The 12,259-nt window shown below is 37.6% G+C and overlaps 1 protein-coding gene across 2 annotated transcripts in view; it reads left to right on the top strand.

Moving 5' to 3' along the window:
• LOC107316069 (gamma-aminobutyric acid receptor subunit pi-like) overlaps positions 1-12,259 on the top strand; it is a 43,458-nt gene that overhangs the window by 22,367 nt on the left and 8,832 nt on the right. For both annotated transcript variants that reach the window (XM_032445353.1, XM_032445352.1), the window contains 4 exons: positions 438-505; positions 1,645-1,862; positions 2,296-2,378; positions 6,220-6,357. In XM_032445353.1, coding sequence (XP_032301244.1) covers positions 438-505; positions 1,645-1,862; positions 2,296-2,378; positions 6,220-6,357 — 507 coding nt within the window. The remainder of the gene's footprint in view (positions 1-437; positions 506-1,644; positions 1,863-2,295; positions 2,379-6,219; positions 6,358-12,259) is intronic.

Raw genomic sequence — 12,259 nt, 5'->3', positions numbered from 1 at the left:
CGTCAGTGGTCAAAAGCAAGATGTTAAAATTCTGGGAGACAATATAGACAATGTGTTCTTAAGCAGGCAGTAAATAAAGTCACTCAGATATCCCATCTGGATATTAAACATGTGACACTGCCAGGAGCATCTCCTTTGTTTGCCAACATCTGGCAGACCAGATGTTACAACTGGAGGAATTCTTTCCACTGCTCTGCACCTTGGAGCAGCAGGGTGTGATGTATTGTGGGGATTGTGCCTTCTGCACCTTGCTCTGTGGAGTTTTCCCCTCTACTTTTCTTTCTGAGGAAAAAAAAAAACCATACAAATCTACCCTAGGAAATAAAAGACATTTGTTAAAACCATAGTAATGTTAGCCTAGTAGGACTGTATTTTGGCAGTGTGATCAATGAAATTCTTTCCTAGTCTAAATTTGAGTAATACTTTTTTTCTTGCAGATGGTCCTGTGTCTGTTGGAATGAGTCTGGATATTGCAAGCATTGATACGATATCAGAAATAAACATGGTACTGTAGCATTGTAATCTTTTTGTTTAGCCTGTTGGTAAGCTTAATGCCTTGTGTTTACATTTGCTGGCAGTGTGACTGAGGTATTTGCATGCAACTTTGAAGCCACTCCATGTCCTTTTGTTTAGGAACAATTATATTTTCTCTTACCGTTACAGTCACATGTTAATTTATTCCAGCTGTTTCATTACATTTGTATCAGTTCTTTTTGAACAAACCATAAAATGTAGTATAATTTTCTAATTCAAGATCTGGTGATGCTATATAGAAACAAAAGACAAAGTTCATTATTCAGATATTCAATATTAGAAAATATGGATATGTGGATAGTAATGCATCTCACCATTAAATTACTCAAACTTCTAGATAAATGGGATCTGTGAACTGCTTTTGTACTCGGCAAGTATTCACAAGTATTTAGGAAAGGAGAAGTAAGGTGTGAACTAAAGATTGACTTATTACGGTGATTAAAATGCACCTTAATGTCAAAAGTTGATTAACAACACATTAAGAAATAGTGTGGTTTTAATGTTAGACTGCAAGGTGTGCTTGAATTGAAGGTGAGTTGTCCTGCAAGCACTGTTTCCCTGGTATTGTTAAAAGGATAAATCCAGGTAAGAGATGGTGGTATCTTTAATATATTTTCAGAACTTCCTATCACACTTGATTCTTTTTCCATTATGAATCTGAATTTATATAACCTTTTTGCCACAGTTTTCTTAAAAATGCATTAATTAATGGTGTATGGGAACAAAATGCTGTTTGTAACCACTTACTTATAAATCATTGTAGATGTACAGAGCCAGATTATCTGCTGTGAAAACTCTGATGACTTCAGCTGATTTATTACCCCAGGCTGAGGCCCTCAAAATTTACTGTAAAATTTTGATGACCTTAAGAACAAGATCTACTCCAGATAATATTTCTTAATGACTTCAACATCACTTCAAGTGCTGGGAAATGTGGCCATATGAAGGCTCATACTACTGCTATCCAAGTGCCTGCACTTAGTACTGGGACACAGATAGTCTCAGTATATCTGTGCCCAGCAGCTGGTTCCATGTACTTTTGTAAAATGAAATAATAGTGATTAGTTTTAAATAGAACTCTCTCATTTACATATACATATTGTGTTTCAGGATTATACAGCGACCATATTTCTGAGGCAACGGTGGACTGATGAGAGGCTTTGTTTTGATGGCAATAAGAGTTTAAGTTTAGATGGTCGGCTTGTGGAAATGCTCTGGGTCCCGGATACCTTCATAGTTGATTCAAAAAAGTCTTTTCTTCATGATATCACTGTTGACAATCGTCTGATAAGAATATACCCTAATGGAACAGTCTTGTATGCTATACGGTATGTATATACCATGTACCAGCCTTTGTGTTTGACTTCTGGTTACGCTTGAAGCTTTTCAGGTTAGCGTGTTTTTATGCTTTAGAAGCTGTTCTGTAAAAGTAAAATATACATGGTCTTATAGTTTTACGAATACATAATATGGTTGACTGATATAATTAAATTCTTAAAATTAATACCAAGTCTCACTTTCACCCCTAGATAGATTCTGTTGCTTTTGTGCAGACCAAACTCAGGAACTGCCCCTTCTGCCATTGCAGTTGTTTTGTGTTGAATCATCACAGAGGAAAGGAAGCTACAGTGACTGATTTGCATTATTTATTGCAGAACAGTCTTCAAGATTCAAATATTCAATTAAGTGACATGGCTTGTTTTTTTTGCTTTTACTGATGAAGTTTTATCCCCTTAACAATTGGTGTTACTGTTTTTCAAGGATCACCACAACTGTTGCATGCAGCATGGACCTGACCAAATACCCAATGGATAAGCAGACGTGTACCTTGCAACTGGAAAGCTGTAAGACAAGTTGTTCTTAGTATTTCTATGCTGTTAGAGAAATGGCTGTGAGTGATCATTTCCATGGGCTGCTGGTGTTAAGTGTTACTGAGGAGGTTGGAATATTCATAAAAGTGACAACACATGAAATAATGAAAATAGAATTAAGATAGTATTTTCACACACAGATGAACTTGTGAAGCTTCGCTGAAAATAGCGTGGCTGTACTGAAATACTGACGTTAAATAAAATCTTGGGAGATGCCCCTAGGTTCGTTCTGCAGGACTTGCTGCAGTTATTCTGTTGGTCTCTAGGGGGGGTTCTTTGAGCAGGCATTTTTCAGCGCAGTCAAGAAAACGTGTTGGTTTTATTTTTTTGCCTCTTTTCTCACTTTCAAATATTGTTTTTATTATTATTATCATTACTTTATTTTTTTCCACCTGAAAGAAGGAAATTGGGATAAGATTTATTTTTAAGGCATAGAAATAATATTTCATTAATTTGCTGTCTTCATATTGAAAAAGAATAATTGTGTGGAGGGTTCTGTTCTGAGAGAAGAATATAGAGATCCTTCTATGACATTTTTAATTCTCTCTGTGAAAGTGCTGTGGGGAAAAAAATGTCATAAGCAGAAGGACCAACACTAAATCTGTTTTTTTTAGGTTCTCACCGCATCACTGAAGGGTCCACATAGTTTCTGGAATGCTTTCTAATAACAGTCACTTTTCAGATACCCATAATGTTCATTTTAAATGAATTTTGCCGTTTTTCATATGAATAAGACTCTATCAAAATGTTTTGTTTTTTTTTCATGGGATAATGCAGAGTAAGACCTAAGAGATGTTCTATGAGATGGGGGTGGGGAAGTCAAATATTTATCAACACATATTCAGAATGTTCTTTTGGAAAGTTTTTAAGTACTTGTTGAGTTTTATTCTTTGGCATTTCAGAACAGTGTGAGTGTTTATCATTTGTATTGGTAATGACCAATTATAAGATGGCTTATGAATCAAAGTGAGCCAACCCCCAAACCTTCCTCACACAGCAGTCCCTTTGGAATCAGCAATTTTATGGGGATAAGATCTGTTTACACTGATTCCAATGGGAGTTTGTTTTCATCTCCAATTTGTTTTCCTTTGGAAGAACATATTGGTAAGTCACAATATATGGCTTTATATTAAACACATTGCTTAATGAGTCATATAATATTTAGTTCCAGAATGAAATATGTGTCCCACCAGAACACTGAGTTTTAAAAGAGAGATGATTTTAAAAAAAGAGAATTCCCCATATAATTAAAAATAAACATTGTTCAGAATGATTCCATCTGCTTTTTCAAAGCTCACAAGCGTCTGCTGTCCAAGGGGAAAACTTAGCGATGTCATCACAAAAGCTCCCATGTCAGTTTGTGTTTAGTTTTGAGGAGAGTAGCTAGGAACAGTGAGTGCAGAAAGAAAGAGTGTGTCTTTTTCTTTAATGCACTGTAATGTTTTCTTACAGATACACTGGAAATGGTGCTTATGTCCTCATGAGATAAGCTTACATCAATTAACAGGCAAAATGACATCATCACTACTTGCAACTGCCATTATATGAGGCTAAGAATGGTGAATGCAAGTTTAACTGTACCTCCATACAAACATTTCTAAATAAAATATAAAATATGTAGTAAGTATTTCAGCTGAAACAAGGCATGTTAGATGTTAAACACTTAGTTCTGCAAAGGCAAACAGGCCATGATATTGTCAAGCAATGGTTTTACACAATAAAAAAGCCCCTAGTGGTCTTTACAACATGCTCTTTTATTATTAATAGGTAATAACATAAATTGTGTTATACTTTCTAAACAGTGAGGCACTTCTGAGCCTGAAATTTCTAAAGCTTTTTCCTATTTTTGCAATGCTTCAGAATGTTGTGGGGCACCAGTTGGTGCTTAGGGAGCATTTGTGACCAGCAGTCGTTCATTCTGGGCTGGGGGCTTTTTTCATCCTTTATCCCCCCCCCCCTCCCCCCAGGTCAGTTCAAATACATATTCATTTGTGGGCCCATCTCTGAAATTTTATTTCCTTTCTTATCTCATCCTTTAGCATTTCTGCAGTGAAGAGCCACATGAGGGCACTTAGCTTGTGCTTGACAATCAAGAGAAATTAAAATTAGCAACAGAATGGTAAAGAAACTCATTTGTATTAGGCATTATGAATATTTAATCCCAAATTTACTATTCCTGTAACCCTGTTGAAAGTAGCTGTTCACACCATATCAACAAAGCGCAGGAATGAGGTGTTTTGGGCTTGAGGAATTAGCGAGAAAGAAAACTCACTGTAGTGTTAAAAAGGGATTATTTGTAAAAGTCAAATAACATAGTTTAAGGATCTTGTGTATAAACCTTTTAAACATTTTATAGTTAGTGAGGTATTAATCCCCTGAATGAAGTATAACATTACACAAAGTGAGCACTATGCTGTTTACTGGCTATTGGGAAGGTTCTCCCTCAGGAATCTTTTCACAAATAGAGTTTTGGAATTAGTATTTCAAAGGTATTATCACATGTAGGGTAACAAAAACCTCCTAATTATTCAACTGATGAATATACTTTGAGACTAAAATGTGAAAGAGCCTCTATCTTGAGATATGTTTGTATCTTCGTATTTGTTTAACTGGTAACCAGCATAGTATTCCCTTGAAGTGAAATTTCTGAACTCCCTGTTTTTCCCACATAAAAGAAATGTGTGTAAGGAAGTCAGTACTTTAACATACATTGCAAGAGCCAAAGCCATTATATTAAAAGTACAAAAATGCTCTTTTTTATTTCTGGGATTCCAGAGCTTTGTTCTTTTAGCAGTACGTACCCTTGTGCAATGTATTGCATTATTGTCTGTGAGTGTAATTTACTTACAATTGACTGGAGCCTAAAAATAATCATCTGCTTGTGGTTCTGTCCCCTAAGCTTAGCTATTAACTTGCACAATATGAGTCTGTCAAATACAAGAATGATTGATCTAAGAAAGCTAAAGGAAAAGATGTTCAAATGCTCCCTGTTAACATGTAAATTACATTAACATAATCTTGAATTAATCATATACACTAGTCTGAAAATTGCCTGCCTTTTAATATAATGGGAAAAAGCTACAGAGGTATTTTAGCAATAATTGTGACGCATATTGACAAGTGTGTGCAAAATATAGTTGCCTTCAGATAGGTGATTTGTGTCCCATCTCAGTTCCTAATTACCATCTGAAGGTTAAGAGCAAATCTCCTGGGGCCCCTGAAAGTGTATTGCTCTGTTGCACCTTCTGAAACTTCAGCACCTAGGCCCGTGTCCTTGGGAAGGGGCTGAGCTCCTGAGCCAAGATCCATCCCTAGTGATGACCCAAGCACAACATGGAGTGTGGCTCAGGAAAGTGGGTCTTCAGGCGTTCATTTATACTGATGGGAAGACTAAGTACACTGTAGTGACCAGGAAAGCTTCTTGGGATGTACAAAGGGCATGCTCAACTTTTAGTCAAATGTTGTAGGCATTGTTGTAGGTTCCTAAAATCTTTAAAGCTTCATAGTTTTTTGCTTTTTAGATGCCATGTGTTACTAATCTCTTTTGTTAGTTTATGTCATCTATACTACAATAAAGGATATAAAAAGCATTGTGTCCAAAAAAGACAGCTTTTAAATGGTAAGACTTTGCACATTCTATGTTCAGTCTTTGGGAGTTGTACTGCAAACAAACGTTAACATTCTGCCAAAAGTCTCATTGTTTATGTCTCATTGTACTTGTAGGCAGACGAATAAGAACCAGCTGAGCCATAACTGTTCAGCACAAATTATTTATTGTGTAAAATAAAAAACCTTGCCTTGTGTACCACTATAGGGGGTTACAACATCAACGATGTCATGTTTTACTGGACTAGAGGAAATGATTCTGTTCGTGGATTGGACACGCTCCAGCTGGCACAATATACAGTGGAAGACCACTTCACCTCGGTATCTGAAGCAGTATATGAAACAGGTAAAAACACCCTTGTAACACCTTCTAGGTGCAGTTTGCAATATGGCTCTGGAAGCAGTACAGCATGGGGGAGCTGAGCATGTTGCTTACTTTTTCTGTAAAGAGACCTGCTACTGTAAAGGCTGAGACTCTGAGAGCATTTTCTTGGAGAACATTCTTTTAGAGAACCACTCATTACCTATGGAATAATGAACAACACATACTTATTCTTTTTGATGCTGGTGAGTGTTCTTATGAGAGAATAATAGCCTGTAGGTTGGGCATTTAAATTTAAGACGTTTGACTCTGGGTGCTCAGTTCAGGACAGTTCCCAGCCTTTCTGGAAATAGTCACTCTGTTTTTAATAGGTAAAACAGCCACCTCTTTTCAGTCATGGAAACTTCTGTGAATATACTGTGTGCTTTTATAACTGCAAGAAGTTGGCCTTCGTTGCTAGTGCTTATAGGAATTGTTATATATTGTTTGTGGCTTCTGTCCAGCATGTGGGCAGCAGAGTGCAGACACTTGTTCTGTAGTTAGTCTGCCGAAGGGAAGGTCAGAAGCATTTCCACAGATCTGCAGGGCTTGGTCTTTTATCCCTTGCTCTGAGAGATTTCTGAGATTTCCAGGAGTGCCAAACCTGCTTTCTGCTCCTTGAGTTGCTCTTAGGTTCCTCACTGCTGTTCTTCACTGCATATTTCAATTTCTCTTCTGCCTGTGCCAACAAGCCACCTGCTTATCCCTGTGTGAGGACACATGTATCCTTCAAACCTGCAGTTTCACCAGAGTCTGTTAGTAATTCTGAAATACAGAGATACTGTTTCAGTATTCCATGTTTAGATATTTCTGCTTCAACAATACAGTGCAGAGAAACTTCAGGATCAGATTTCAGCCCTTAGTTGGGAAGTTATCTAAATGAATATGAAAGTAGAAATGAAATACATAATAGCAGGCTCCAGGATCACAAGGTATCTTGCTACTTACATAACTGACATCTGCTTACCTTCCTCCTCTCTGCAGCTTTAGGCTGAGCAGCATCAGATTCCATCAAAGGAGAACAATTTTCTAACGCTCTTCTGCCCAGAAGGGTATTAGGACCTGTTCACTACACAGGAAGAAGGGAGTGGAAATCTGCTTAATTCTTACCAACTTTTTATTTATCAATTTGCCTATCTATTTATTTGACAGATTCTGGACTCTGACATAAAGCTATCTTATTTTTTTACTAGGTAGAATAAGAATGATCTCCAGTGACTAGAGGCATGGTCTGGTAAGGCATGCTCTTCAGCAAATGATGCTGTTTTCTTCCACTCACACTGGCAGTAGCAATGTGCATAAAGTCAAAATCTGCTCTGTTTTAATATGTTATAATGCTTCCAGCTTAATTTGACTAAGATTTCCCACCTCTACTTGTTTCAGTTCTCCTTTTAAAGAAAGCAATGTTCTCAAGTGCTCTGCAGTGTTTTAAAATGAAATCTCATTTTCCTCTTCACTTTCTGTTGTGTCTGTGATGGAGGAGCTATTTTCTGTATATTTCATAGGAAAGCAATGCCTACTTTAGCCCATATTAAAAGGAAAGCTCCCACATGTTAAGAAACGGTAATCAATTTGGAAGGGAAACTTAATGCTTTGCGCTTTCTTAACATGAATAATAATGTCTGAAAGTATTTTATAAATAATGGTTGTGATTCGCAAAGCTGATGCAGAAGATATGAGAGAAGGGCAGTGTTGCTGTATTTCCTAACTCAGAAAAAAAAAAAAAAAAGAAAAAAAAAAACAATCAAAATTTGATACTCTGTGAACTTGAACAGACAGTACAGCTGTTGTGTAAGTGAAATATTGTGCAGCGATGGAGAGCCCAAGTTCACGTACAGCCATAGACAGAGCCAAGATTAGAATATGGCCAGCAAAATCCCTGCATAAGCAACTTCAGAATACTTAAGAAAAGGACTACATGGATTAATCTTGTTTATAGAACACTGTGTATCACATAATAGTAATCACATTATTATAATCACATAATAGGAAGTTGCTTTGTGTAATGTGAACTGGAGGGCTGGCTGGGGTTTTGTGCTGTTTTTGTCTTGGTACAGAGTAATTTAATTTTGGACATAGGTAAATTCATTGCTAGAACCACTTCCTGCATGTCTTTAGCTATAATCCTTATTGTACAAACACTGATACATATGCTCTTGGACCCCAAAACCAAGTAAGTGCATCAGTGGTGGCTGGCTTTTTATATTCGTTGTCTAGCCAACACCACCTGCATCCTCAGAGTAACAAATAGTGATGTAAAAAGCTTGCATTTATTATTGGAAAAACATGAAAGCAACTAAAGGCTGTTACAGTCTAGCTTTTTGTGTAAATAATGATAGAAATAAGGTTGGAATAGACTTCAGCGATTCACTTAATCTGTTCTCATGTCCCAAGACAAGCTCATCTATATCAACAACGTACTTCCTGACAGATGTTCTTAGCAGTAAATTAGACAAACCACCAACGTGTCTACTCCTCAGCTTCTCTAGATGATTTTTTTTTTTTCCTGGTGATTATTGTTCGCATATTTTCCTTGTGTCTAATCTTGATCTCCTTTGCTACATTTCAGCCCCATTATGCCCTGCACTGTCTACTGTGGATAAGAAAGACAAATTTCCTGCTGATTTTCAGCAACCCTTTCCCCATTTCTCAGACTAATATTTGCCCTCTCTTTAATTCGCATAAACAGTTTTCTAGATCACCTGTCTTTGCTGTTGTTCCTCCATAGACTTTCTCCTATCTTTGTTGATATGCAGCACTCAAAATTCAGTGCCCTGACGTTCTCTGTAGAAGTAGGGAATTACTTCGTGCATTTCATGAACTCTGTTCCTCTTTATCCACTTCAGGTAGACATTTGCTTTTCTTACAGAAAATTCCTGTGTACTGCTGACCTCATTCAGCTTGTCATTTCCAGCTAGTAATTCCTGTCTGAGGGCTGGACTTTGTAGTTCTGTTGAACTGTGTCTTCTTTTGCTGAGGCTGCTTTTGATACTTGTTATAATTATGAACATAGTCAGCAAACTGGAGAACAGGACCTGTCCTCTCTGCTTCGTATTTCTAGCTATGCCATGGTGTGCTGTCCTGTTTGCCAGTGAGGAATTTTGGGTGTGCGACAGACTTGCATGGATTATATTTTCACAGCAAGCTGTAGCTAATCAGTCTCTACTAACACTTTTAATCAGTGAAAGAAGCAAAAAGGAGTTTGATACCTCAGGGTACCTGGCTGCTGCTAACTCTCTCTCTGTGCTGACTGGCAACTTCCCTTAGCCTTGTTCTCACTGCTGTGCTACCATCAAACTCCCAGAAGCAACAAGGGGGGTGAGCTCAGTGTATTCAGCCTAACATGGAGTCCTCAACCCCTGGGTGGAAGCCAGAGAGAGTTTTTTCAGACAGACCTCTCCTCTCAGGAACTGTGAAGTCAGCAAGGCTGCGTATCGAAATGATACTGCTTTGGCAGAACAGAGGGATGGACAAAAACATAGAGTCAGGCTCCTGTCCTTGATTCACACAGATAATAAGGCATTTGCCTTTCTGAAAGAGCCTGCAAAGGGAGCTCCAGGCTGCTACTTGTCTGCAGTCAGTCTGCAGCATTTTTCAGTCTTTCTCTAAAAGCAGAGGCATTACCTTGCTCAATCTTTCTCACCACTCTGCAGTTTCTTATTAGTTAACAATCAAACATTTCTAGGATTTTCAACTCTCCTTGTTCATGATGTAGTACACTGAGTAATTTCTGTGATTCCCTTTATCTGTTCTCTTATCTGCAGTTGCTCTCCAGTTGTTACTTCTGATAGTGTCATCTTTGCCATGCAAGCCTTATAATTAATCTCAGAACTGCAGTCAGTACAGTCTTATCTGAGGACCATCTGGTCGGACTCACCTAAGATTCAAGCAGTTGCATATTCATGTATCTGTTGCTGAGTATATGCAGCTTGCCTTGCTGAGATCGTTGCTCAAATAATCATTCTAAGTAGAGTTTTCCACTAGAAAAATACAGAACTTTCCATCGTTTACTCTCTTTTTTTCTGATAGTTCTGCAGTGCTTCATAGCGTGTATTGAAGCTGCAAAACAGTTTAGAAAGAGAGCAGTTACGGAAAATGCACTGAAAATATTAAAGCAACATAAAAACATATGGAAAGGCAATGAATTGAATGAACAAGGATGCTGGGAAGAGGGGATTTTTTGCTAACCCCTGGAAAAGTTGTTTGTACTACAAACAGAAATACATATGGAAAATTTCCTGTGGCATAATTGTTTTTGTAAGGGTTTTTTATAGGTAAGCTAAACAGACAGATGTATTGGCAAAGATACCGTGTGAAAGTGTTTTTTTTTCTTAAGAAATTTGATTTTTCAAACTCTATTTCTGTAAAGCATTTTTGTGAAGATGAAACACAAATTGAGAAGTCTGTCCCGATCTTTCGTTTCTTTCTTTAAGTTAACCACTGAAGAACAAGTAGGAAATGAGGCAGTTTATAAGATCCTGACTGTAAGGAACAGAAAGCTATGGTGAAAAATAGTGTTCGGTATTTGAGACTTTGCTCAGTCAAATAATGTCGTGCTTTTTGAATCTGTTGTAGTTTACATGGAAATAAATAGAAGGCATTACTGTTTGAGTGACCTTAGCATCCTAATTTCCTATTCTTGGTCAGAGAAGTTGCATTACAGTGGCACAACTTATTTGCTGGTTGAAATTGGAGATGCTGCTATTTTGTAATGTATTTGTTGTATTCAAGTAAAAAAATTGCATAGTAAGAATTACTATTTTGGCAAATAGTTAAGATAGTAAAGTTATGTTCTATACTGTTCCCTTAAAAGGTGCAAGCAGAGAAGAAAATGATGCATCAGTAAGGTTATACCGATGAACCTGTGGGAAATGTACATCACACGTTTTAGCTGGTGCCCAAGGGGTGAGCATACATATTTAATGATAGGGAAGAATGTACTCTTCTTGCCTGACTGCACACTCTGTGCAGGATACCAAAGTGCTTCTTATGTAAAGAGTGATGTGGAGCTTTCTTTTGTTGGTGTGGAATTCATAAAAAAATCCATAGGAAGCAACAATGGGAACTTGCTCCCATCCCATAACACCCGAAGGCAGGAAACAAGGACACTGGATCACAAGTCATTCCTTTGGGCTCCTCTGCTGGGAGTTTCTGCTGGCAGGGGGAACAGAAAGAGCAGGGATGCAGCATTCTGCTATTAGTTTTTTGCCTTGCTACAGAATGGATGATCCGGAGTGATAAGGCTGCCCATTTGTTTAAGCCAAATTTCAAAGGCAAATTGAAAGAGAAATAAACTGTCTTCTCTTGCATTCGAAAAGATCTATCTTAGACCTGTACTTATTCAACTAATGGGGGAGAAAAGCCATTCTGGTATAATTTTTAGGACTTGAAAACTGAAGAATCAGCTGGAACCACCTGAAATTCCCTAAGGATGGAGTATCCTTCTGTTTTCTAGGACGCTCTTCTACAAAGCAGTAGAGAAAGCTAGAATACATAGAGAGACTGCAGTCTGCTATCTAGATTTGTATTTCGTCTTAGCTAGAACTACTGTCTAGTTTTTTACTTCTGTTCTCTAGTGAATTCTATAAAGCCAAAGTAACTCAGCTGAATGTTCTTTCACTGTGACGTAACATAAGTAAAATCACCTCACCTTTCTTTAGGTTAAGAGTAGATGCACAGGCAGCCTTTCAAGTTCAATGCATTTGACAATCTATTAGACACAGTAATGCGATGATACTTTCTTAAGCACTAAAGCTCTGCAGAATTAGCTGTCTGCACAGAGATTATTTCCATTGGATTATCGAATCTAAACTGGAGCCATTAAATGTTGAGATGACTTCTGTCATAGGCCAGAAACTTGAATAAGTGTTATCTCATTTCAATGCAA

The sequence above is a fragment of the Coturnix japonica genome, chromosome 6, assembly GCF_001577835.2.
Source record: "Coturnix japonica isolate 7356 chromosome 6, Coturnix japonica 2.1, whole genome shotgun sequence".
In the NCBI taxonomy this organism is placed as follows: Eukaryota; Metazoa; Chordata; class Aves; order Galliformes; family Phasianidae; genus Coturnix; species Coturnix japonica.
This window is presented reverse-complemented; position numbering and strand designations above follow the sequence as displayed.